The 27,060-nt window shown below is 43.9% G+C and overlaps 1 protein-coding gene across 2 annotated transcripts in view; it reads right to left on the reverse strand.

Annotated features, from left to right (window-relative positions):
* The window catches only part of LOC139546922 (myosin light chain kinase, smooth muscle-like), a 95,223-nt gene that overhangs the window by 23,110 nt on the left and 45,053 nt on the right, over nucleotides 1-27,060 (reverse strand). For both annotated transcript variants that reach the window (XM_071355879.1, XM_071355880.1), the window contains 10 exons: nucleotides 26,151-26,354; nucleotides 24,933-25,067; nucleotides 20,834-20,986; nucleotides 10,778-10,924; nucleotides 9,453-9,650; nucleotides 8,940-9,186; nucleotides 4,507-4,587; nucleotides 3,307-4,139; nucleotides 1,138-1,254; nucleotides 400-468 (listed from right to left, as the gene is read on the reverse strand). In XM_071355879.1, coding sequence (XP_071211980.1) covers nucleotides 400-468; nucleotides 1,138-1,254; nucleotides 3,307-4,139; nucleotides 4,507-4,587; nucleotides 8,940-9,186; nucleotides 9,453-9,650; nucleotides 10,778-10,924; nucleotides 20,834-20,986; nucleotides 24,933-25,067; nucleotides 26,151-26,354 — 2,184 coding nt within the window. The remainder of the gene's footprint in view (nucleotides 1-399; nucleotides 469-1,137; nucleotides 1,255-3,306; nucleotides 4,140-4,506; nucleotides 4,588-8,939; nucleotides 9,187-9,452; nucleotides 9,651-10,777; nucleotides 10,925-20,833; nucleotides 20,987-24,932; nucleotides 25,068-26,150; nucleotides 26,355-27,060) is intronic.

Consider the following 27,060-nt stretch of genomic DNA (forward strand, 5'->3'; position numbering starts at 1 on the left):
AAAAGAATGTGCAGTATAGCACATAACTCTATAGAACTCCTACCTACTCCTCCAGCTTGAAAAGATTAAGACCACCAATAAGAAAATAACATCTTCTCCATAATCTTCCCCAACACCTTTACCATAAATCTAACTTAAAGTACAGACACCACTTTGGATAAAAGATAGATACAGATTTACTGATCACAGTGTTCATGTTCGTTCTCTACACAGAGAGAAGAGATTGGCCAGATTTAATGAGTGAGTTTGGGGTCAGAACAATATTAGATTTTTGTTCACATGCTATAAAGAGCCCCAACCCGCTGAGAGAGGGAGGCAGGCTGCAGCAGTGGGAAAGACAGAGAGATCCCACACCGCTCCTTTTTGGGAAATAAGGAAGCACATATTTTGGAAACTCACTCTCTGAGGTAGGGGTGGATGGCTTCTTGATCTTCTTGTCAGCTGCAGTCGAGTTTGTGTCTGTAGGATCTACGGAAGAGGGGGGGGGAAATAAACATGGCCCCAAAAATATTCTACTTATTTCCATTTCTTTCTTATCTGATAAACTATCTGAATTCCTACTTAATGTATCAGTAACAGCAGCTAACCATTGTCTCTTAAAGTACTTAATACAAATGGACCATTCATGTTAAAAATGGAATGATTCTCTGGGAACTTTCAATAAATTCGCTTGCTTTCCCAAAATCCTGGTTGGAGGCTTCCCGGAATCAGGAGGGAATAAGGGAAACCAGGGAATGTATTACAAGCTCCCAGAATTGTGCAACCCTGCTCTGGACTATTTAAGGTGGACTGAATCATACTTGCTAAATAATGTTTCAGTATCTCATACTTTAGCATTAACGTCAACAGTAGAAGTATGAGAAAGTTAAACTCATTTGTACTTGCTTGGGAATCTAAAACTAGGATTGAACTGTGCGTGCCTGGATATTGTTTTGATCCAGGCCTGTTAATGAGTGCTGGGGGGGCTGGGGGAGGAGGACGTGCAGTGGGAATCTGGAACAGGGACTCCAGCTAGGCTAATCTGTCCGCTGTAATTGCAGGAAGTGTCTGGGCTGAGGCCGGGGCGGCCGTGAGGCTGAGGGGGACCCATGGGAGTGGGGAGCAGTCAGAGGGACACGTCAGCCTGAAACAACTCACCATCCACCAGCACCATGCAGGAACACTCAGCTTTACCGGCAGAGTTCTCTGCCCGGCACTTGTACTGGCCCTGGTCCTCGGGCAGGGCCTTGTCGATGGTCAGGGAGCACTGGCCTCCTGCGGGAAAACAAAGATACACACACAAGGGACCTTAGCTACAGTGGCCCCAATAGACACACACAGTGGCCACCAATACACACACAGACAACCATAGCCAGAGAGGCCTCCATTACTACCCTATGGCTCCATGAGAACATACTAACATACTTCATGTGTTATGGCGGGACGTAAATGAAGTAAATGAGAAATGTAAACTTCCCTCTCAGAGCCTGAAGCTATGCATTCTTCAGCATGACCTTCGGTGACACTAAAGTGAGAATAAACATGACCTGGAGGGTCACCAAGTAATAATTCCATTGTATCATTACTAGACAGGGCTGTGTGACAGTTGGGATTTGGGGCTGTTTCTCTGACATTAAATAACAGCTGGGGGTTGAGCAGTGTGCCACATTTTTATGTTACCTTGCTACTGCCTGTTGATCATCTTGTTAAAATTTCCCCTACCCCTAGCTCTGGTCCAGGGCGTCATTTGGCTGCGCTCTCACTAACAGAGAGGCAACTCGTTGTTGTTATGGGACCAGAGCAACTCTTACCCTCTGCTGCCACAAGGACAAACTATGGACTAACTCATCCCCATACAGTTGCACAGTAACTGGACATACACAGTGGAGCAGGAAGGCCAGAGTCTCAGGCAATGTGAGAAATCTCCACAGCTCATCAAGCTGCCTGAAATAAGAGCTGAAATGATGGATGTCTGCATCCAAAATGACACCCTATTTCCTATGGGCCTTGGTCAAAAGTAGTGCACTATTTAGGGAACAGGGTGCCATTTGGGACGAACATGATGTGTGTGTGTGTGTGTGTGTGTGTGTGAGGGACCCCCAAGAGCCCAGAAAAAGGGAATTAGCTATTATTACTCTATTACTCACTTTATACCACGTTGTATATGAGAGGGGTTTTTACATGGAACCAGTACAAAATATATCGGCGCTATGATGACATCGATGACAAAAAGTTCTACAGCTGCTCCATCGAGAGCATTCTGACTGGTTGCATCACCGCCTGGCATGGCAACTGCTCGGCCTCCGACCACAAGGCGCGGGTAGTGCGTACGGCCCAGTACATACCAGGCAGTGTCAAAGGATCCAGCCACCCTAGTCATAGACTGTTCTCTCTACTACCGCACGGTAAGCGGTACCGGAGCGCCAAGTCTAGGTCCAAAAGGCTTCTTAACAGCTTCTACCCCCAAGCCATAAGACTCCTGAACAGCTAATCAAATGGCAACCGGGACTATTTGCATTGACCCCCCCCCCCCCCTTTTTTAACGCTGCTGCTACTCGCTGTTTATTATCTAGGCATAGTCCCTTTACCCCTACCTACACGTACACATTACCTCAATTACCTTGACTAACCTGTACCCCCGCACATTGACTCGGTACCGGTACCCCCTATATATAGCCTAGTTATTATTTTATTGCTACTCTTATTTTTTACTTTAGTTTATTTAGTAAATATTTTTCTTAAATTGTATTTTTCTAAAAACTGCATTGTTGGTTAAGGGCTTGTAAGTAAGCATTTCACGGTAAGGTCTACACTTGTATTCGGTGCGTGTGACAAATACAATTTGATTTGATCGACTTCCCTATGTAAAGGGATATGTTCCCGTCATATCCCATATCAAATGCCTGTAATACTTCGGTGAAGGAGGGAAAACTCAGTCATATCACTGTCTTTCTGTCTGTCATATGCACACCACTTTCTAATATTAGAAGCCAAGCCTCCACAGACATGAATAATGCATTAATGAAATGGAATGCGTCCCAAATGGTAGCCTAGTCCTCATGTCCCTAAAACTCAACTCTGGACCTTGAAGCCAGTTAGTTCCACAGTGATTTTTCATTGTTCCCCTCTAATCAGGGACTGATTTACATAGGTGCAATTAACCATCAGGTAGAACAGAAAACCATCGTGCTCCGGACCTCGTAGGGTAAGAGCTGAATACCCCTGCCCTATGTAGGGCACTACTTTTGGGCTCTGGACTATAAAAAGGGAATAGGGTACCATTTGGGAGGCAGACATGGTCGGTTTAGTAGTAGGCCACACATTTACCTTCGTTGGACAGCTTGATAAACTTGGAGGGCTTGATGACCTTCCCGTCTAGTGTCCAGGTAGTAGTAGCAGGGGGGTCACAGGTCACCTGGCACTGTAGCCGCAGTCGAGCCCCGTCCACCACTCTCACATCACTCAGCTTCTGACTGAACGCTGGCTCCTTTCCAATGTTGTTATTCTTCTTATCAATAATCCCACCATCCACACAGTTGACAGCGTTCTTCTCCTTCTCCTTCTCTTTCTTGTCAGGGGAAGAAGCAGGAGCTTTGGGTGTTGCTGCTGCCGGTGCCAGAGCTGCTGCTGGAGCAGGGCTCTCCCCGTTGTTCGCCAAGCTTGTCTGCTTCTTCTTGTTGGCCAGAACCGATCTAAAATCTGCAGGCTCTCCTTTCTCGGCAGGAGCGGCGCCTGGTTTCGCGGCTCCCCCCTTCTTCCCCAGGACGGCTCTGAAGTCCACCTGCGCGGGAGCGTTGACCTTCCTCTCATCTTCAGACAGGGTCTTCGGCTTGACCCCTCTGGGTTGGAGCTGGCTCCTGAAGTCCATCTGTTCCGCCGTGATCTCCTTCAGGTCCTCCTCGGAGACGCTCTTGGTGGTGACTTTCCTGCCCAGCACCGTGCGGAAGTCGCGCTGCTCGGCCTCCTGCAGGCGGATCTGGTCCTCGCGGTGCTCCTTGGTCTCCACGCGCCTCTTCAGGAGTCCCCGGGCTGCGCTGGGCTCCTCTGACTCCACTGGCTCCTGCTGCTGCTGAATGGAGCTGCTGGTAGGGCTGCTGCTCGGTGCTCCTCTGCCTCGCACTGTCCCGTCCACTCCTCCCACACGCTGACAAGGCTCAAGCCTGCAGTAGCACAGAGAGACAGAGGAGGAAAAAAACAGTGGTCGTTTAAAAGCCCCGACATCCACTGGTTAATTGGGGGGGGGACCACAACTCAACTTGATGTTACATCAGAGATGACTTCAGTAGCCTTATAAGGGCATGCACTCTGAACGGGGCCCCATCCCCCAACCATCCGCCAAGCCCCTGACTTTGAACAATGGCACAGCTGGAAAAGGTACTGTAAACAATGTATTTGGTTATATTCAGGGATTAAGCTGATTCAAAACCAGGGTCTGGGGAGGGGGGAGTTAGTGGGGAGCAGGGAAGGCAAAAATAGTCCAGGCTGAGGGGAGGCGACAGTGAAGCAGTAGGATAGCTAGCTACATACGTTTGGTGCTCTCCACTGGACACCACTGCACCCTCACTGACCAACAGAGTGGCAACACAACTGCATTCTCCCACTTTGTTCCTAGAAGAAAAGAGAGAGGATGAGAAGGTGAATGGAAAACTAGGGAGGGGGAAGGTTTTAACTACTGGCCCTTGTTTTTAAGACCAAATCAAGAAGAGGCTCAGTGATGTGTCTCAGTGATGCCGGTCTTGGATTGCCTTAAAAAACAAAATTTTTCAACATTCGTAACCCTCACACTAATCCATGTATTGTAATAACCAATCAAAACATTGATTTAAAATTCAACTTTGGCAGAGGCAGACATGTGGTAGTAGCACCTTATAGCAGTGGTTCTCAAACTGTTTGACCAGCACACATTTTCAAGACACAAGATAAAATAAACTACATTTTACACTTAACATTTTGAGCTGAAAGTCATTCATGTTAGTAGCCAATATCAACTAGGGATATCATGTCACTTCTCTGGAGTCCAGAGCTAGCAGATGTGATCATACAGCCCATCTGTATGCAGCGGAGGGTGCAGGAGAAGGCAGCAGACGTTTTACGTGCCCCCAACCAATTGTGTTATTTTGTTCGCTTATAACTTGTTTTTAAAATTATTTTGTACATAAATGTTGCCGCTATCGTCTCTTATGACCGAAATTTAACTTCTGGATATCAGGACTGCGATTATTCACCACGGACTGGCAGAATCCTTTTTATCCTTAAACGATTATGACGAGGCCGAAGCAAGCGATATACTGCTTTCTTGGGAACAGGGCCAGATTCCCGTGATTTGTGTGAAGAGTCGTAGAATAATTGGCTGGAGGGCGGGCTGCCTTCTGAGAATTCGTAGCCTATCTGAAAAAAAAACACTTCCTTCCATTCTGCTAGCAAAAGTGCAATCTTTGGACAATAAAATAGATTACCTATCAACGGGACATTCAAAACTGTAATATCTTATGCTTCACGTAGACGTGGCTGAACGACGACACTATCAACATACAGCTGGCTGGTTATATGCTGCATCGGCAGGATAGAACAGCGGCGTCAAGTAAGACAAGGGGCGGCAGGCTATGTATTTTTGTGAACAACAGCTGGTGCACAATATCTAAGGAAGTCTCGAGCTATGGCTCGCCTGAGGTGAGTATCTCATGTTAAACTGTACACCACCTACCTAGAGAGTTTATCTGTATTTTATGTAGCTGTTTACATACCACCACAGTCAGAGGCTGGCACTAAGACAGCATTGAATGAGCTGTATTTCGCCATAAGAAAATGGGGTGTGTGTCTATTTGTCAATAACAGCTGGTGCACAATGTCTAATATTAAAGAAGTCTCTAGGTATTGCTCGCCTGAGGTATGATAAGCTGTAGACCACACCATCTACCAAGAGAGTTCTCATCTATATTATTCGTAGCCGTCTATTTACCACCACAGAGCGAAGCTGGCACCAAGACCGCTCTCAACCAACTCCATAAGGCCATAAGCAAAGAAGAAAATGCTCACCCAGAAGCGGCGCTCCTAGTGGCCAGGGACTTTAATGCAGGCTAACAAATCAGTTTTACCAAATTTTTACCAGCATGTCACATGTGCAACCAGAGAAAAAAAAATTCTAGACCACCTTTACTCCACACACAGAGATGCATACACATCTCTCACTCGCCCTCCATTTGGCAAATCTGACCATAATTCTATCCTCCTGATTCCTGCTTACAAGCAAAAATTAAAGCAGGAAGCACCAGTGACTAGATCAATAAAAAAAAGTGGTCAGATGAAGCAGATTCTAAGCTACAGGACTGTTTTGCTAGCACAGACTGGAATATGTTCCGGGATTCCTCCGATGGCATTGAGGAGTAAACCACATCAGTCATTGGGTTCATCAATAAGTGCATCGATGACATCGTCCCCACAGTGACCGTACGTATATACCCCAAACAGAAGCCATGGATTACAGGCAACATCCTCACTGACCTAAAGGCTAGAGCTGGCGCTTTCAAGGAGCGGGATTCTAACCCGAAAGCTTATAAGAAATCCCGCTATGCCCTCCGACGAACCGTCAATACAGGATTAAGATAGAATCGTACTACACCGGCTCTGACGCTCGTCGGATGTGGCAGGGCTTGCAAACCATTACAGACTATAAAGGGAAGCACAGCCGAGAGCTGCCCAGTGACGGGAGCATAATAACAAATAACACTGAAACATGCATGAGAGCACCAGCTGTTCTGGAAGACTGTGTGATCACACTCTTCGCAGCCAATGTGAGTAAGACCTTTAAACAGGTCAACATTCACAAGACCAAACGGATTACCAGGACGTGTACTGCGAGCATGCACTGACCAACTGGCAAGTGTTTTCACTGACATTTTCAACCTCTCCCTGTCCGAGTCTGTGATACCAACATGTTTTAAGCAGACCATCATAGTGCCTGTGCCCAAGAACACTAAGGTAACCTGCCTAAATGACTACCGACCCATAGCACTCACGCCTATAGCCATGAAGTGCTTTGAAAGGCTGGTCATGGCTCACATCAACACCATTATCCCAGAAACCCTATACCCACTCCAATTTCCATGCCGCCCAAACAGATTCACAGATGATGCGATCTCTATTGCACTCCCCACTGCCCTTTCACACCTGGACAAAAGGAACACCTATGTGAGAATGCTATTCATTGACTACAGCTCAGCGTTCAACACCATAGTGCCCTCAAAGCTCATCACTAAGCTAAGGACCCTGGGACTAAACACCTCCCTCTGCAACTGGATCCTGGACTTCCTGGCGGGCTGCCAACAACACATCCGTCATGCTAATCCGCAACACAGGGGCCCCTCAGGGGTGCCTGCTCAGTCCCCTCCTGTACTCCCTGTACACTCATGACTGCACGGCCAGGCACGACTCCAACGCCATCATTAAGTTTCCTGATGACACATCACTGACAACAACGAGACAGCCTATAGGGAGGTCAGAGACCTGGCCGTGTGGTGCCAGGACAACAACCTCTCCCGCAACAATATCAAGATAAAGGAGATGATTGTGGACTACAGGAAAAAGAGGACAGAGCACGACCCCATTCTCATCGACAGGGCTGTAGTGGAGCAGGTTGAGATCTTCAAGTTTCTTGGTGTCCACATCACCAACAAACTAACATGGTCCAAGCACACCAAGCCAGTCATGAAGAGGGCACAACAAAGCCTATTCCCCCTCAGGAGACTGAAAAGATTTGGCATGGGTCCTCAGATCCTCAAAAGGTTCTACAGCTGCACCATTGAGAGCATCTTGACTGGTTGCATCACTACCTGGTATGGCAACTGCTCGGCCTCTGACCACTACAGAGGGTAGTGCGAACAGCCCAGTACATCACTGGGGCCAAGCTCCCCGCCATCCAGGACCTCTATACCAGGCGGTATCGGAGGAAGGCCCTAAAAAACTGTCAAAGTCACCAGCCACCCAAGTTACAGACTGTTCTCTCTGCTACCGAACGGCAAGCGGAACCGGAACGCCAAGTCTAGGTCCAAAAGGGTTCTAACCAGCTTCTACCCCCAAGCCATAATACTCCTGAACACCTCATCCAATGGCTACCCAGACTATTGGCATTTGCCACCCCCACCCCCCCTTTTACACTGCTGCTACTCTCTGTGGTTGTCATCTATGCATAGCCACTTTAATAAACTCCACCTACATGTAGATATTACCTCAACTAACCGGTGCCCCCCGCACATTGCCTCTGTACCAGTACCCCACTGTATATAGTCTCGCTATTGTTATTTTACTGCTGCTCTTTAATTACTTGTTATAAGCTTTTCACTGTAAGGTCTACACCTGTTGTATTTGGCGCATGTGACTAATACAATTTGATTTGATCGGATGAATAGCATGGTCTGTCTGTAGCTTTTGCCTTCGTCACAAATATCGTACTAAATTAGCCAGAATGTTACATCTTCAGCCACAGGTATTGAAGGCAGTGTGATGTTACAGCTATATATATACATACAGCCAGTAACTTACACAAGTGCTTTCTGGTCACTAATCTGGATATGTGTGCCCAGCTTTGCGTGCCAATGCAGATGACTGGTCTTTGGTCACGATGAACAGTTAAGACGCGCAACTTTTTGGTTCTGAATCCCAGAGATGTTTTTTAAGAAGAATTTGGTCCAATATTGTAGGCCTATGTTGCTAACCAGATTGAATAGGCAAAGGTCTAAATATAAAATACCAATAGTATATGTAGCTTATTAAAATATGTTTGGAAACTAAATATTTTTCCCCATTCAGTTTCCCAAAACCTTCTCTCGACCTCCCAGCTTAAAAAACACTACCTTATAGTATGTTATACTGTAAATGACAGCCCCTTCTCCCGATACTACAGAAGTGAGTCATCTACTGTATAAGGAGTCCAGCACGTCTCAAATGGCACTACAGAAGCCTACCTCAGACTGATCTCGTAGTCCCCGGCGTGGTGGGACCGGACTCGCCTGATGAGCAGCGACACCACGTCCTCTTTCTGCAGAATCTCATAGTCCAGCCCAGTGGTCACCACCTGGCCCTGCTTCATCCAGCTCCACTGGGGGAAGGGGTCCCCAGCGATGGCACAGGACAGCAGGACATTCTGCCCCAAGGAGGCAGTGGTGGACTTGGGCTTAGTGATGAACCAGGGCTGCACCCCGTCCTGGGGCTCTGGAACACAGACAGAGACAACATTATGGCATGAATAGGGTTGTGATTTTCCTGTAACTTTTTTTCCATCAAATCCTGCTTGGAAGATTCTCTGATTTCCAACTTATTCCGGATTCTCTGATTCCAGGAATATTACAAAATCGGGATATCTGGAAAACCTGGGAATTTGGGGGAATTTACCCTAGGCATAAACTACATCCTACTAGAGATATTTAACCAGACATACTGAGCTAGCTTAGGTGGAGTTATCTAGGCTACTAGCCTACCTTGTACAGTGAGCGAGGCCTCGGTGCGAACCTCTCCCACTTCGTTCCACACCTCACAGGTGTACTTCCCAGTGTCCTCAGGGAAGACTTCCTGGATGAACAGACTGTATTGGCTCCCTTTCCGCTCAAAGTGGAAGTCCTCCGACTCCTGGATCTCCTTTCCATTGTGGAGCCACACAATCTCTGGATGAGGATTCCCTACGACCACAACATTTTACATTAAAACCTTGTGTTTGGACAAGGTTGTGTTTGGACAACCTTGTGTTTGGCTTTGTCTACCTGGTCACTGTCTCCAAATTACTTTTTTGCATTACTGTCCAAAGACCAATGCAAGTCATTATTCCAGAAATGAACATTTTTCTTGTTTCATGCCCCAATCATATTAAAGTATCTAAAATGTATCGTTTAGCTCAATAAAGCTACTTTAAGATAATTTGGACACGAAACACAAAACATACTAATTGCTGGGATAATAAGTTGATTGTTGGACAAACATGCTAAAAGGTTAGCATTTGAAGAAAGTGGCCAGGTAAACAAAACCAAAACATGGATTTCTGTCAGACTGCTTACCGAGTAAGGAAACCAATATGCAATTTTGTAATTTAAATCATTAGAATGGTGCCCTATAGTAACATGTTGTTATGACAGGTTGTGTTACATAACACATGCTGTGACTTAGAATTATCTTGCATAATATTATGCATTTTCCACATAAGTATGATGCATGATCTAATTGAATAAATTGCATTTGGATTACTGTTATCATAAATCACCATAAGAAAATAGTGAGAGACCATCCCACTCCATCACTATTTACATTAAATGATGAAAGGCCTAGAATAATAACGTAAATCATACGCCATACTACTAGTGACTCCTGCCTCATGCGAACAACCTCTCAGACAAACAGGAAGTGGGATGAGGAAGATGATATAATAATAAATGATAATACTCCAAGAGGCTACCCGTCCCCTCAGGTCACATGTTGGAAGGAAATGCAAATGCATAAAACAACCAAAAACCAAACAACTTATCTCTGGGGGGCTGAGCAGGAAATACCAGTGTCTAAAGCAAACAGAGTTGCTAAAAACACTGAAAACAATACCAAAGATATGAGTTTTCCAGCCTGATTAATAGGAATAAGGGCCATCACAAGACACCGACCAGGGTTGTATGTATTCATTGTGGCACACTGTCACGAAATGCTTTTCAACGGAATATAAAAACAAGCCGTTTTTATTGGACTAGTCTAGGTAGTCTGTTTTCTTTCATTTGCTACCTAAAGAATATGACCTAGTAGGAGGAGAGACGAGGCCTTCTCTTACCCATCACCTCCACGGTCATGATGACTTTGCTACCGTCCATGACGTTCAGATCCTTCAGACCTCGTAGGAATACAGGGGCAGACGGCTTCGATGGCTTCTTGGTGTCAACTGCATTTGGAGGGTCCGTCCTCTTGAAATTTTTCTTAGCTGAAATTTAACAACAACATTAGCAGGGTTACTTTAAGTACATGAGTAATTTACTAAGCAGCACACTAAGCCAAGACAACTAACTTGAGATTCAGCATTCCCCCAATTGACTGTCATGTAAATCAATAGTTATTCTAGATGGAGTCTTGGAATACTATACAGAGCATTCGGAATGTATTCAGACCCCTTCACTTTTTCCACATTTTGTAACATTACAGCCTTATTCTAAAATGGATAAAATAAAATGTTTTCTTCAATTTACACACAGCACCCCAGAATGACAAGCAAAAACAGGTTTAGAGAATTTTTTGCAAATGTATTAAAAATAAAAACAGACCTTATTTACATAAGTATTCAGACGCTTTGCCATGAGACTCGAAATTGAGCTCAGGTGCATTCTATTTCCATTGATCAGCCTTGAGATGTTTCTACAACTTGATTGGAGTCAACCTGTGGTAATTTCAATTGATTGGACATGATTTGGAAAGGCACACACCTGTCTATATAAGATCCCACAGTTGACAGTGCATGTTAGAGCAAACACCAAGCCATGAGGTCGAAGGAATTGTCCGTAGAGCTCCGAGAAAGGATTGTGTTGAGGCACAGATCTGGGGAAGTGTACCAAAACATTTCTGCAGCATTGAAGGTCTCCAAGAACACCGTGGCATCCATTATTCTTAAATGGAAGTAGTTTGGAACCACCAAGACTCTTCCTAAAGCTGGCAGCCCGGGCAAACAGAGCAATCGGGGGAGAAGAGCCTTGGTTTGGGAGAACCTTCCAGAAGGACAACCATCTCTCCAGCACTCCACCAATCAGGCCTTTATGGTAGAGTGGCCAGACGGAAGCCACTCCCCAGTAAAAGACATGACAACCCACTTTGAGTTTGACTAAAGGCACCTAAAGGACTCTTAGACCATGAGAAACAAGATTCTCTGGTCTGATGAAACCAAGATTTAACTCCATGGCCTGAATACCATCTGGAGGAAACATGGCACCATCCCTACGGTGAAGCATGGTGGTGGCAACATCATGCTGTGGGTGATGTTTTTCAGCGGCAGGGACTAGGAGACTAGTCAGGATCAAGGGAAAGATGAACTGAGCAAAGTACAGAGAGATCCTTGATAAATACCTGCTCCAGAGTGCTCAGGAGCGCAGACTGAGGCGAAGGTTCACCTTCCAACAGGACAATGACACTAAGCACACAGCCAAGACAACGCAGGAGTGGCTTTGGGACACGTCTCCGAATGTCCTTGAGTGGCCCAGCCAGAGCCCGGACGCTCCCCATCCAACCTGACAGCTGTGCCAAGCTTGTAGCGTCATATCCAAGAAGACTCCAGGCTGTAATCACTGCCAAAAGGAGCTTCAACAAAGTACTGCGTAAAGGGTCTGAATACTTATGTCGTTTTTGTATTTTAGGAAATTAGCAAAAATGTATAGAAACCTGTTTTTTCTTTGTCATTTTGAGGCATTGTGTGTAGATTTGATGAGGGGGAAAAAAATATTTCATCCATTTTAGAATAAGGCTGTAACATAAAATGTGGAAAAAGTCAAAGGGTCTGAATACTTTCCGAATGCACTGTATATTAAGGCTGGAGTAGATTTCTTATAGTACTTCCCAAATGGCACACTATTTCCTGTATATAGTGCAATACTTCTGACCTAAACCCTATCGGGTAATACTTTAAGAATGTTTACATATCTCGCATTACTCATCTCATATGTATATACTGTATCCTTCACTATCTATTCTGTACTATCTATTGCATCTTAGCCATTCTGTCACTGCTCATCCATATATTTTATACTTATATATTCTCATCCCATTCCTTTACTAGATTGGGTGTATTAGGTTGTGGAGTTTGTAAGAGATTAGGTTTTGTTGTGGAATTGTTAGATATTGCCTGTTAGATATTGCTGCACTGTCGGATCTAGAAGCATAAGCATTTCGCTACACTCACAATAACATCTGCTAACCATGTGTATGTGACCAATAACATTTGATTTTGATTTGATTTGGGAGCCCTGTGCATAGCTTGGGAGTCTCCGCTCGTTCAGATAAAGATAAACCTCCGGGCCAAGAGCAAGAGCTCTCCTACATCAATAACTCAGCTGTCTGGCAATCTACTGCAGCCAGGATATCTGAAACCTACAGTACTGAAGAAACCATGCCAAAGAATGTGGAAAACTGTGTTCTCAATGACATTGAAAGCCAAGCGTATAGTCTGAAAACTTTCAGAGGCTCTGGAGCAGAACGTTACAAGTGTACAGCTGATCCTCATATGGACTTGTAGTTGAAAAATTAGAGGTTGACCGATGATGGAGGTGATGAAGACACGTCGGCGCCAAGGCACAGCGGGATGATTTGATCACGATTTATGGCACTGTCCGGATGGATGGCCATATTTTTACGCATCACAGGAGTGAAGCACAATCTTCGTCAGTGGCTTTCTCTGGGGCCGGACATTGCCACGGAGGTCCACACTGGCACACTCCTCGGAGGCATGACGACTGATTAAACTGGAGTTGACTAATGAATCTAACTGTATGAATTAAATTGTCATGTTTGGATCCTTTCAGTAGCTCTAAAGTGCTGCAAATTTGACTAAGACTCAATGTACTATACCTGTTAAGGATTTATCTCTACAGAATTGCTGAACTAAACTGGTCGCCGGACGGTGGTCAGTCCAAAGATGGAGCGGCACAGATGTGTGCCCCTATCATTTAGATTGAGTGTGTCGATTAGGTTTAGAGAATGATTGTGAAGTTTTATGCCTTTCGTTATATTGTTTCCTGGCCAGCAGTGATGCTAATTAATCGATGGAGGCAATTGAAATCGATTTCGCCCTAGGTAGGATATAGGTTTGATGGGTTGCTAAATTCATTGAGAACTTGTATTGCAAATCTCCTGGCTATGCTTTGTAGGCCTATGCCATAGTGTGGTGTGTATGCTGTGTTAGACAAACAATTTTCTACATTGTTACTTTGAAGACTTATGGCACGTACACATTTGATAATTATATTCTTATTGCATACTTGTCATGCATCTTTATCACTTTTAAATTGGCTTCATACTGTAGTCCTTGTAATTCAGAGTAATATTCTTTGTTTTGTTGTTCTGGACTAATGATAAATATACAGTACCAGTCAGAAGTTTGGCAGCACCTACTCATTCATGGGTTTTTCTTTATTTTGACTATTTTCTACATTGTAGAATAACAGTGAAGACATCAAAACTATGAAATAACACATATGGAATCATGTAGTAACCAAAAACAAAAGTGTTACAAAAAATCTAAATATATAGTAAATTTGAGATTCTTCAAAGTAGCCACCCTTTGCCTTGACAGCTTTACACACTATTGGCATTCTCTCAACATGCTTCATGAAGACTGCTTTTCCAACAGTCTTGAATGACTTCCCACATATGCTAAGCACTTGTTGGCTGCTTTTTCTTCACTCTGCGGTCCAATTCATCCCAAACCATCTCACTTGGGTTGAGGTCGGATGATTGTGGATGCCAGGTCATCTAATGCAGCACTCCATCACTCTCCTTGGTCAAATATCCCTTACACACCCTTACACCATCACACCTCCTCCTCCATGCTTCACGGTGGGAACCACACATGCGGAGATCATCCGTTCACCTACTCTGCGTCTCACAAAGACACAGGGATTAGAACCCAAAATCTCACATTTGGACTCATCAGACCAAAGGACAGATTTCCACAGGTTTAATGCCCATTGGCCTGATTCTCGCAGTCTCCTCTGAATAGTTGATGTTAAGATGTGTCCGTTACTTGAACTCTGTGAAGCATTTATTTGGGCTGCAATCTGAGGTGCAGTTAATTGCTGACTTCTGAGGCTAGTAACTCTAATGAACTAATCCTCTGCAGCAGAGGTAACTCTGGGTCTTCCTTTCCTGTGGCGGTCCTTATGAGAGCCAGTTTCATCATAGCGCTTGATGGTTTCTGTGACTGCACTTGAAGAAACTTTCAAAGTTCTTGAAGGTCAGTCAATCCGGAAAATGTCACGTCTTTTCTCTTTGCTTATTTGAGCTGTTCTTGCCATAATATGGACTTGGTATTTTACCTATCTTCTATATACCACCCCTACCTTGTCACAAGAAAACTGATTGGATCAAACGTATTAAGAAGGAAAGAAATTCCACAAATGACCTGGCACACCTGTTAATTGAAATGAATTCCAGGTGATCCTCATGATGCTGGTTGAGAGAATGCCACAAGTGTGCAAAGCTGTCATTTTTTAATTGTACCTTTATTTAACTAGGCAAGTCAGTTAAGAACAAATTCAGGGGGGCAGAACGACCTTGTCAGCTCGGGGATTTGAACTTGCAACCTTTCGGTTACTAGCCCAACGCTCTAACCACTAGGCTACCCTGCCGTCATCAAGGCAAAGGGTGGCTACTTTGAAGAATCTAAAATATATGTGGATTTGTTTAACAATTTTTTGGTTACTACATGATTCCATGTGTTAATTCATAGTTTTGATGCCTTCACTATTATTCTACAATGTAAAAACTAGTAAAAAAAATATTAAAAAAACTGGAATGAGTAGGTGTCCAAATTTTGGACTACTACTGTAATTATACTACACATCGTATACTTGGGTTCCACCTTGACATCCCTGCTCTAAACTTCACTCAATTAATGTGAGAACTTTGATCGCTAGAAACAGCTCATAAGTATCCATACATTGCTAATTCCATTACGGTACAAGATAGACACATTATAGTCTGGTGATGCAACGATTAGCCATCTAGCTAGACCCGTCAGAGACGCACAGGTCCTTATGCATTTCATACACGATTATGGAGTCAGATTGAATAATTATTACGATAGAATTCCTCCTACTCTGATTACATTTTGTCATCCTCAGAAGTCAGAGTAGCATTTCATCCATAACTACAGACTTGTCATCTGGAGAAGTTTCCAGAGCACAACGCAATGCCATTTCTGCGTCCCAAATGGCACCATCTTCCCTATTTAGTGCACTCTTTGTGAACAGAGCCCTGGTCAAAAGTAATACACTAAATAAGGAATAGGGTGCCATTTGGGATGCGGCCTATGAATACGAGATATGTCCTGAACGTTACCAGGTGTGCGTCCCAAAAGGCACCCTAATCCCTATACAGTGCACTACTTTTGATCGGACGCGTTACAGTACTCCAATTACAGCTCAATCACCCTTTAGACCCGTGCTCTAAACACCACATCACAGCAACGATCTGGACATTTCAAATGACTGATGATGTGATGTTATTGGCAAACTTGTGAGGTACATGTCCTGAAAAAGCAAACACTTGGATAATCTCATTAAAAATGACCATAGGACATGAGGGATAAGGGCGATGTTCTTGCCAAGGTCTTTAAGAGTCATGAGAGTTCAAAATCAAATTACTTGACTCATCATTATACTTTAGTCATAATGGGGTAAAAAGCTAAGTTGAATCTAATGATAAAAACATGTATTATCACAGCACAGTTATATAGAAAGAAATCATATATCAACATAAAGGGGACAGAGGGAGCAAGAGGACAAGCTGTTCTGAGCAAATAGGCACATTTTCACGAGGGACTTCTCTATTGCGGAGGGCTTCCTGAGAGAGAGAGAGCGAGCGAGCGAGCGAGCAAGGGGACCTTTTTGGCCCTCGCTCCTTGATTCATACGCACCATGTATGGCGTTTGGTTCTACGTAGAGTCAACCCCCTCCCCCACCCCCAGGTTCATAAATCTAGTGGCCCTAACCTTGTGGACGTCAGGACCCTACAAGACAGGGCTTGTCATAAACACAGCCCACTGTCTGTATACATACCCAGCATGCCAGAGGGAGATCCAAGGCATCTACACCATGTTTCCATCAGCGCTGCTGCTTAAAAAGCCCTGCTCCACTGCTGCCTCAGGCTACGTCCCAAATGGCACCCTATTCCCTTTATACTACACTACTTTTTGACCTGAGCCTATGGGAGCTTTCGTCAGCCCTGGTCAAAAGCAGTGGGAATATGGTGCCATTTGGGACCGACAGTAATCTGAGGAGCCCTCATAACAGTTTACACATGGCACAAGGGCCCGACTTTAAACAAAAGTTAATAATAATGCAGGGAGCCTAACTGCGTGGGACATCCTCTAGCCCCTCTACCAATCCTAAGGCATGCAATACTCAATATAAACATTTTGCATTTCCCAAAGGCATTTCAATAGTAAAAAGAAACCATTACACCTTACAGTATTCATATATCATTGGAGGCTGCTGAGGGGAGGACGGCTCATAATAATGGCTGGGATGGAGTGTATGGAATGGTAACTAACACAAGAACACATACCATTCCATTCACTCCATTCCGGCCATTATTATGAGCCGTCCTCCCCTCAGCAGCCTCCGCTGTCATATACTGTAGGTACATGTACAGTATGATGATCTTAACTTACAGCTAACACTGCCATGGCTGTTCTTCTACAATATCTTAGCTGTGTTGAACATAGCAGACTCACCCTACCTCTTAGACTGGCATCATATAAACTGGCACCAATCCACTCATCTACTTGTTCTCACAGGTTCAGTGTGATGCCAACTTGCCATGCAAATCAACGGCCACTTGGCTTGCAGCTTGCCCATCTGCATGAAGCGTTACATCTTTAAATCAGGGCTTAGAAAGAGACTCTTAATCAGATTGAAGTGAAGGTTAACCTGTAGATAGAGATCACTATGGAATCTTACAGTCAGTGTCATACTGTTAAACATAAGTGTATTATAAAGGACTTAATAGAAAGTGCTTCCAAACAGGTTCCAAAAAGACTGATTGTGGATGTCCTTAAAGTTATACTCTCTCTGCTCTAGCACTCTTTGCTACTAAAAATGAATGAGTACCATTAGTTCTTAATGTATGACCAAGATGGTTGGTGTGCTAGCAAGTCAAACAAGCTGCATTTCCCTCTCTCTCTCTCTCTCTCATGCTGCACTCACGGTGCATGTGTGGGAAAATGATGGTATTTCTCATTTTAAAAAGCTGAACCTCTGCCATGAAGCCCTGTGTGCGCTGAAAGACAAGGTTTATGTCCCAAATGGCACCCTATTCCCTATACAGTGCACTACTTTTGGACCAGGGCCATGGATAAAAAGTAGTGCACTATATAGGGAATGTGGTGCCGTTTGGGATGTAAACAAGATGCATGCTGGAACAGAGAGAGCAGATGTTTCCTTAAATGCAACATCAGAGCCCTAAAATAGCTATTCTCTTTGAGCAGCAGCGCTGCTTATCAAAGGGCTCAAAGTACTCTCAATATAGACATTTCAGGGCTTTAGTAAACAGTCAAATGCTCATTCTTCTGAGAAGAGAAGCATATTTCCTATCTCATGGATTGAGCACATTCTCAATACAGCCAAAAGATTGCTAAGACTTAAAATAGCCTGATAGTATGAGATACATTTTATGTACAGTACCAGTCAAACGTTTGGACACGCCTACTCATTCAAGGGTTTTTCTTTATTATTACTATTTTCTACATTGCAGAATAATAGTGAAGACATCCAAAATATGAAATAACACATATGGAATCATGTAGTAACCAAAAAAGGTTAAACAAATCAAAATATATTTGAGATTTGAGATTCTTTGCCTTGACAGCTTTGCACACTCTTGGCATTCTCTCAACCAGCTTCACCTGGAATGTTTTTCAAACTGTCTTGAATGAGTTCCCACATATACTGAGGAGTTGTTGGCTGCTTTCCTTCACTCTGCAGTCCAACTCATCCCAAACCATCTCAATTGGGTTGAGGTCGGGGGATTGTGGAGGCCAGGTCATCTGATGAAACACTCCATCACTCTCCTTGGTCAAATAGCCCTTACACATCCTGGAGGTGTGTTTGGTGTCATTGTCCTGTTGAAAAACAATTGATAGTCCCACTAAGCGCAAACCAGATGGGATGGCGAATAGCTGCAGAATGCTGTGGTAGCCATGCTGGTTAAGTGTGACTTGAATTCTAAATAAAATACCGACATTGTCACCAGCAAAGCACACCTACACCATCACACCTCCTCCTCCATGCTACACGGTGGGAACTACACATGCAGATATCATCCATTAACCTACTCTGCATCTGACAAAGACACGGCGGTTGGAACAAATTTGGACTCATCACCAAAGGACAGATTTCCACCAGTCTAATGTCCATTACTCGTGTTTCTTGGCACAAGCAAGTCTATTCTTCTTATTGGTGTCCTTTAGTAGTGGTTTCTTTTCAGCAGTTCAACCATGAAGGACTGATTCACGCAGTCTCCTCTAAGTTGAGGTGTGTCTGTTACTTGAAATCTGTGAAGCATTTATTTGGGCTGCAATCTGAGGTGCAGTTAATTGCTGATTTCTGAGGCTAGTAACTCTAATGAACTTATCCTCTGCAGCAGAGGTAACTCTGGATATTCCTTTCCTGTGGCGGTCCTCATGCGAGCTAGATTCATCATAGCGCTTGATGATTTGTGCGACTGCACTTGAATAAACTTTCAAAGTTCTTGACATTTTCCGGATTGACTGACCTTCATGCATTAAAGTAATGATGGACTGTCGTTTCTCTTTGCTTATTTGAGCTGTTCTTGCAATAATATGGACTTGGAATTTTACCAAATAGGGCTATCTTCTGTATACCACCCCTACTAATTGGCTCAAACGCACTAAAAAGGAAAGAAATGCCACAAATGTACTTTTAACAAGGCACACCGGTTAATTGAAATGCATTCCAGATGACTACCTCATGAAGCTGGTTGAGAGAATGCGAAGAGTGTGCAAAGCTGTCATCAAGGCAAACGGTGGCGACTTTGAAGAATCTCAAATATAAAATATATTTTGATTTGTTTAACACTTTGTTGGTTACTACATGATTCCATATGTGTTATGTCATAGTTTTCACTATTATTCTACAATGTAGAAAAAAGTAAAAATAAAAATAAACCCTTGAATGAGTAGGTGTGTCCAAACTTTTGACTGATACTGTATAGATTTATATTTAAACATATACAGTATATGTTTCTATATGTAGCATGTTTAAAGAATTTGTCAGCTCGACATGCATGTGTGTTCAGATGTTCAAAAATGTACATTTTCTTTTAATAACTTGAAATATTCAGTCGGCATTCCCCTACATGACCATCATTTTAGTGAAGCAGACTTTTTCCATGTCCTAAAAAAAATATTTCCAAAGCCATTGTGGTGTACACTGAGTGTACAAAACATTAGGAACACCTGCCCTTTCCATGACAAAGAGTGACCAGGTGAATCCAGGTGAAAGTTATGATCCCTTATTGATGTCACTTGTTAAATCCACTTCAAATCATTGTAGATGAAGGGGAGTAGACAGGTTAAAGAAGGATTTTTAAGCCTTGAGACATGATTGTGTATATGTGCCATTCAGAGGGTGCATGAGCAAGACAAACGATTTTAAGTGTCTTTGAACGGGATATGGTAGTTCTTGAGTGTGTCAAGAACTGCAACGCTGCTTTTCATACTCAACAGTTTCCCGTGTGTATCAAGAATGGTCCACCAATCAAAGGACATCCAGTCAACTTGACACAACTGTGGGACGCATCGAAGTCAACATGGGCCAGCATTCCTAAGGAACGCTTTTGACACCTTGTAAAGTCCATGCCCCGATGAATTGAGGCTGTTCTCAGGGTAACAAGGGGTGCAACTCAATATTAGGAAGGTGTTCCTAATGTTTTGTACTCTCAGTGTAATGTGTATTGTATGTACCTAGTGTCTCAGAGTAAGGGTCATGATCTATGATCAGTTAGAACTTTTGGATCTTAATGAACAGTATATGGACGGGGGGGGGGGGGGGGGGGCTGAACCCACTCTGAGAAGCTTGATACATACGTCCTCTGTAGAGGCTCCCAAGCCCACCTTTGACGATGACTCTGGAAGTGCACACTGCTCTCCCATGGCTGTTCTCAGCGACACACGCGTACTGGCCTTCGTCCTCTGGCAGTGCACCCTGGACTGTGAGTTGGGTCAGGCCATTCTCAAAGGCAGAGTGGGCATGCGGCACTGGCTTGTCTGGAGGGGGGGGGGGGGGGGGAAGGAACATGCGTCACACTCGAGGAGGAACACCTAAACCCAATCAACTCACAGCAAAAAAAATAGTTTCTTACACTAAGAGTGTAAAAGTAAAGGAGAGCAGTATTACATGGAGAGAGATGATTGAAGAAAGATTATTAGAAATTGAGCAAGAGACTAATATTCATTCATTCATATTAAACAAAGAAAATGTTTGCTGTGGAATCGCTCATAAAACAAATAAATGTGTGGTGGTAGAAAAAGACTACACTAATGTAAAAAAAAAAACTTGGAACTGATTGATACAATGGCACAACATATTTCTTTATCAGATGCGTATTGATCTTTCCCTGCAGGCCTGAGTTTACACAGACAGGCAGCTAGCTAGCTCTGTGTTAAATTGATCCTGGATGGGCCTCCCGAGTGGCGCAGCGGTCTAAGGCACTGCATCGCAGTGCTTGTTGTGCCACTAGAGAACCTGGTTCGGGTCCAGGCTCTGTCGCAGCCGGCTGCGACCGGGAGACCAATTGGGAGGCACACAATTGGCCCAGCGTCGTCCGGGTTAAGGGAGGGTTTTGCCGGCAGGGATGTTCCTGTCCCATCGCGCACTAGCGACTCCTGTGGCCGGGCGCAATGCATGCTGACACGGTATGGCGTTTCCTTTGACACATTGGTGCGGCTGGCTTCCGGGTTAAACTGGCGTCGTGTCAAGAAGCAGTGAGGCTTGGCTGGCTTGTGTTTCGGAGGACGCACGGCTCTCGACCTTCGCCTCTCCCGAGTCCGTACGGGAGTTGCAGTGATGGGACAGGACTGTAACTACCAATTGGATACCACAAAATTGTGGAGAAAAAGGGGTAAAATAATATATGAGTTGTGATGCTCTACCACCAACAATGGCGAAGGTGTATAAAGATGTCGGAATACAGATATGACGTCATTGTTTTAGCACGAGCCACAGAGTTTTGCAACGACAGCGCACAACATGGTTCAATGCACCAGTAAATAAATCGGCACAATCACATTTTGGAGTTTTACAAATTGCCATTGTCTTGGAGCTCAAATTGAGATCATGTATACTGTGCTAATGACGACACAAAAAGAGAGTAACGGAGAGGAATGTACAATACGCCATATTTATGCACCACCGCTATTATAAATGGCTCTTGCTCCCTCCCGGTGCTGGACCACCCAATCCCAAGAAGGGCATTCACTTTGAAATCCAGGGGAGACTTTTTTTGTCCTTGTGGTAGGCATTTCATAATCGGCCTGCACAGGTCAGAGTCTTGGAAAGAGAGAGTCTCAGATGTCTGCTTTTGGACCACAAACACTTGCCAAGTCTGGCTGTGTGTAATATTTCAGAAGAGGTTTCAGGAGGCAGCGATGCCTGTTTTTCCTTTATATGGTTCCTATGCCTCATATTTGTTTAATGGCTGTGGGTGTATTTTCCAGCGGAAAGAACAGAGGGCTCTGAATCGGTCGGTGCTGGGATCCCTGCTGGGAGCGGGGACTATTTCTCTTCCCTGAGATAAGTGTGATGCCATTAACTGTCCATCCGTCTTCAAGAGACCAGAGTATAACATCAACAGTTCCCGTACAGCTCAGACCTGGAGCACTAAGAGAAGTGGCCTTGTGGAAACTATGGCTAGGTCCCAAGTGACACCCTACTCTCTATATAGTGCACTACTTTTGACCAGGGCCCATAGGGGTCTGGTCAAAAAGTAGTATACTATGAAGGGAATAGGGTGCCATTTGGGACAGAGACTATGTTAGATCCTTCTCTAAAATCGGCAACAAGTCAATTCTATTTGAGTTTCAAGATTAAATCTCTATTTTAAAGATGCTTCTTAAAGGCCCAGTGCAGACAAAATGTGATTTTAATATGTTTTATATTTCAGCACTATGAGGTTGAAATAATACGGTGGAATTGTGAAAATAATGATAATGCCTTTCTAGTGTACTGAAAGAGCTGTTTGAAAAGACCGCCTGAAATGTCATCTTGTGTCACGCCCTGACCTTAGAGATCCTTATTATTCTCTATGTTTGGTTAGGTCAGGGTGTGACTCGGGTGGGAAAATCTGTTTTCTATTTCTTTGTGTTTTTGGCTGAGTATGGTTCCCAATCAGAGGCAGCTGTCTATCATTGTCTCTGATTGGGGATCATATAATAGTTGTCATTTTCCTTTTGAGTTTTGTGGGATCTTGTTTTCTGTTTAGTGTTTTTTTGCCTGACAGAACTGTTCGCTTTCGTTTTTTGACTTTGGTTATTTTGTTTGAGTGTTTAAAAAAAAAAAAAAATCATGAACACTTTCCACGCTGCGTCTTGGTCCACTCTTCCTACCACAAACGAGAGCTGTAACATCTTGTTTTGCTGAGTTGGAGCTTTGGCCTGCCTGGTGACATCACTACATGGTAAATTAGTTAATAAACCAATAAGAAAGAAAGTGCCAAACCTCTCTGCCAATAACAGCTAGTTTTCAATTTTCCCCTCCCCACTCCCAGACAGTCCTAGCTAATTTCTTGCTTGAGAAATTGCTCTTTGCTAAGAAGCTATTTTGTTTCTTTTTTCTTTTTCTTTTTTACAATTAAGTACAGTAAAGTACTTAATTGTTACCCAGAAATAATTAGCTATTTAGATAAAAACGGCTGCATTGGACCTTTAAAACTTTTCAGCTATGTTTTCTAACGAGGATAATTCAACTCAAACAAAACAATTACATTGGCCAAGACACTCCACCCTCAGTTTACAAACAAGTTCAGGAGCTGAACTTTTGACTAGAAATGAAAGTTACGGAGTTTAGAACTGTAGCCTTATGTTGTGAGCCAAGTTAGGCTCAGGTGATAGACAAAACCAAACTTAACAAATTGTGATCCATCTTCATTAAATATGAAAGGATAAAAATAACCTAGCTACAATAATAAAAAAATTGTGTTCACTGTGTTCAGTTGGAATTCTTCTAGATCAATTGTCATGCCAAGCTTTCATTTTGGTTAGTGATATTCGGTATCCTTAGGACGTCCATACTCCCTAGGCTAAACCCTAACCAATTCAAATGTTAACTTCAATGAGACATGGACGTCCCAAGGCTCCCGTATAGCATTAATCCATTGGAGTTATGACCTTCAAAATGGCCCATTCAAGGGGGTTCCCCCGACGTTCTATATGTTGAGCAGTTAAAGATGAAAAAGATAAACATTCTCTGTGTGGGATCTGACATATTACAGAGACACATGAGCCTTCAGCAGCAGAGCAGCCAGACCAGTGAAATGGTGGTCCTGTGATGGGCCGGCCTCATGCTGAGAGGGAAAGCAGTAGCAGACTTAATATGGCGGTGTCCCAAAGGGCAACCTATTACCTTTATAGTGCACTACTTTTGACCAGGGCCCATAGTGCACTATATAGGGAATAGGGTGCCATTTGGGAACGCATGTAATAAATTACACCCCCCTACCTAGCTGATCTATTCAAGAGGGTTCTGAGTACAGGGACTTTTTGTTATTCCTACCACTTCTCCCTTCATCCTTCACTTTTCATAGGAGTGGAAGGGATTTTCGTCAGTCCGTCCAATGAGGTGCAAAGCATTGAAAAACAGGATTATCACCCCCCTCTAGTGGGTATAATGGATACACGTTAACTACCAGACAATGGTGACTGTTACTGCTAGGGTTGCACATTTACGGTCATTTTCGCCAAATTCCCAGGTTTCCCAGAAATTCCAGTTGGAAATTATGGGAAAGTTACTGGAATTTTGCATCCTTAGTTACTGCAGGGGGAGATGCAGGGTGGCAGGTAGCCTAGCGGTTTAAGAGCGTTGGGCCAGTAACCGAAAGATTGCTGGTTTGAATCCCTGAGCCGATTAGGTGAAAAAAATCTGTCTGTGGTGCCCTTGAGCAAGGCACCTATTTCCTAAGTCAAACGTAAAATTGTTTTAATGGATGGGCTCTCTCACCGTTTAGGAGCCAGAAGATGTTAGGTAGAGGCTCCCCCTCCACTGAACACTGCAGAAGGAAGTCCTGGCCCTCACTCACTGAACATCCCTTCAGGACAGTGCTGAACGCAGGGGGCTTGCCCTCCAGCCGTGGGTCTGCAGGGGATGGAGTACACAGACAGAGTATTAAGAATACATCCTAAATGTATTACATTGGAGCCTTACATTTGAAATGCGTGGTACTGGTCAGTCTAACGGCCCATTTCCACCATAAGACTTTACCCCAGTGTTTGGCCTAAAGTACCTGCCGCAAACAATACCTACCCTGACTGTGTATGTGTATGACCAGATGCAATCTTTCCTTCTCTCCAGTAGAGGGCGTAGGTAGACAAGAATTGTTGCAGTCATGTCTAGAGGACACACACTCCCAGCAAAAAGACTGCTCATCTCAAGCACAATAAACTGAAAATAAAAGCGATAACAAATTCTGGACTCTCCCTAAATTAAATCACTGTAGACTGGTGCCAGTACATTATATCCAAACAAAAACACCAACTAGACAACCAGATATCAAAACAGTTTCACTTTGACTATCATTCAATAAACAACCAACTTTTATTTGGTTAAAGACCGCAGACAGCTTATTCGGACAGGTCCAATAGCAACAGTGTCTCGTTTTAGTTGAACTCAGCCCAAAAAACTAAATAGTCAAATGTGCTCACCTCAGTTAGCCTGCCTTCATCATTATCGTGTTTTGATTAAGACAGCCAGGGGAAATGAACTAGACGCTTATTTACCCAAAAGGCAGAGCTGGAGACTGCGGAGACTATTAAGTCTAAACTATTGTACCTTCAACCGTAGACCTGTCAGATGAAAAGGATGACGCGATAAATATTCTGCACAACAAGGGCCTTAGTTCACACTATTAAAACCAACAACGCTGCTCTCCCGTTCTTCCTTTATTTCCTGCCACAATGTGTATAGTAAAAAGTCCTAACACTTTTGACCAGAGCCCTACGGGTCCTGGGGACTCAAAGGGGTGCACATTTTAGTTACTTCCCTAGCACTACACAGCTGATTTAAAATAATCAACTGCTCATCAAGCTTTGATCATTTTAATCAGATGTGTGGTGCAAGGGCAAAAATAAAAATGTGCACCTCTTGGGGTCCCCAGAACCAGGATTGGGAAATGCTGGGGGGAAAATCGGGTGCCATTTGGGACCCTAGCTAAGTACTTACTCTTGACCGTGAGGTCCCAAGTCGAGGACACCTTCCCGGTGCTAGTAGTCATGGTGCATCCGTACGTCCCACTGTCCCTTTTCTGGACGTTGTCCACAGTGAGGATGTGAGTGTTGCCATCCTGCTGGAAGCTCAGCCCTGCTCTGGGTCTCAAAGGGAAGCCATCTTTAACCCAGCTCAGGCCAGCCACGGGAGAACCTGAGACTGGAAGAGCACATTAACAGTCAATCTAATGGGTTAAATATGCAATAATAAAGTAGCTAAGAACTGTTAGTGAATTGGCAAAAATGTGTATCTAAACATGACAAATACATACAGTATTTTATAGAGTTACGGTTCATATAAGGAAATCAGTCAATTGAAATCAATTGATTCCTAATCTATGGATTTCACATGACTGGGAATACAGATATGCATCTGTTGGTCACAGATGCCTTCAAAAAAAGGTAGGGGCATGGTTCAGAAAACCAGTCAGTATCTGGTGTGACCACCGTTTGCCTCATGCAGAGCGACACATCTCCTTCACATAGCGCTGATCAGGCTGTTGATTGTGGCTTTGGAATGTTTTCCCACTCCTGTTCAATGGCTGTGTGAAGTTGCTGGATATTGGCGGAACTGGAACACGCTGTCGTACACGTCGATCCAGAGCATCCCAAACATGCTCAACGGTTGACATGTCTGGTGAGTATGCAGGCAATGGAAGAACTGGGACATTTTCAGCCTACAGGAATTATGTACAGATCCTTGCAACAACGGGGCGTGCATTATCATGCTGAAACATGAGGTGGCGGATGAATGGGATGACAATGGGCCTCAGGATCACTTCACGGTATCTCTGTGCATTCAAATTGCCATCAATAAAATGCAATTGTTTTCGTTGTTCGTGGCTTATGCCTGCCCATACCATAAC

The sequence above is a fragment of the Salvelinus alpinus genome, chromosome 20 (assembly GCF_045679555.1).
Source record: "Salvelinus alpinus chromosome 20, SLU_Salpinus.1, whole genome shotgun sequence".
Classification (NCBI taxonomy): Eukaryota; Metazoa; Chordata; class Actinopteri; order Salmoniformes; family Salmonidae; genus Salvelinus; species Salvelinus alpinus.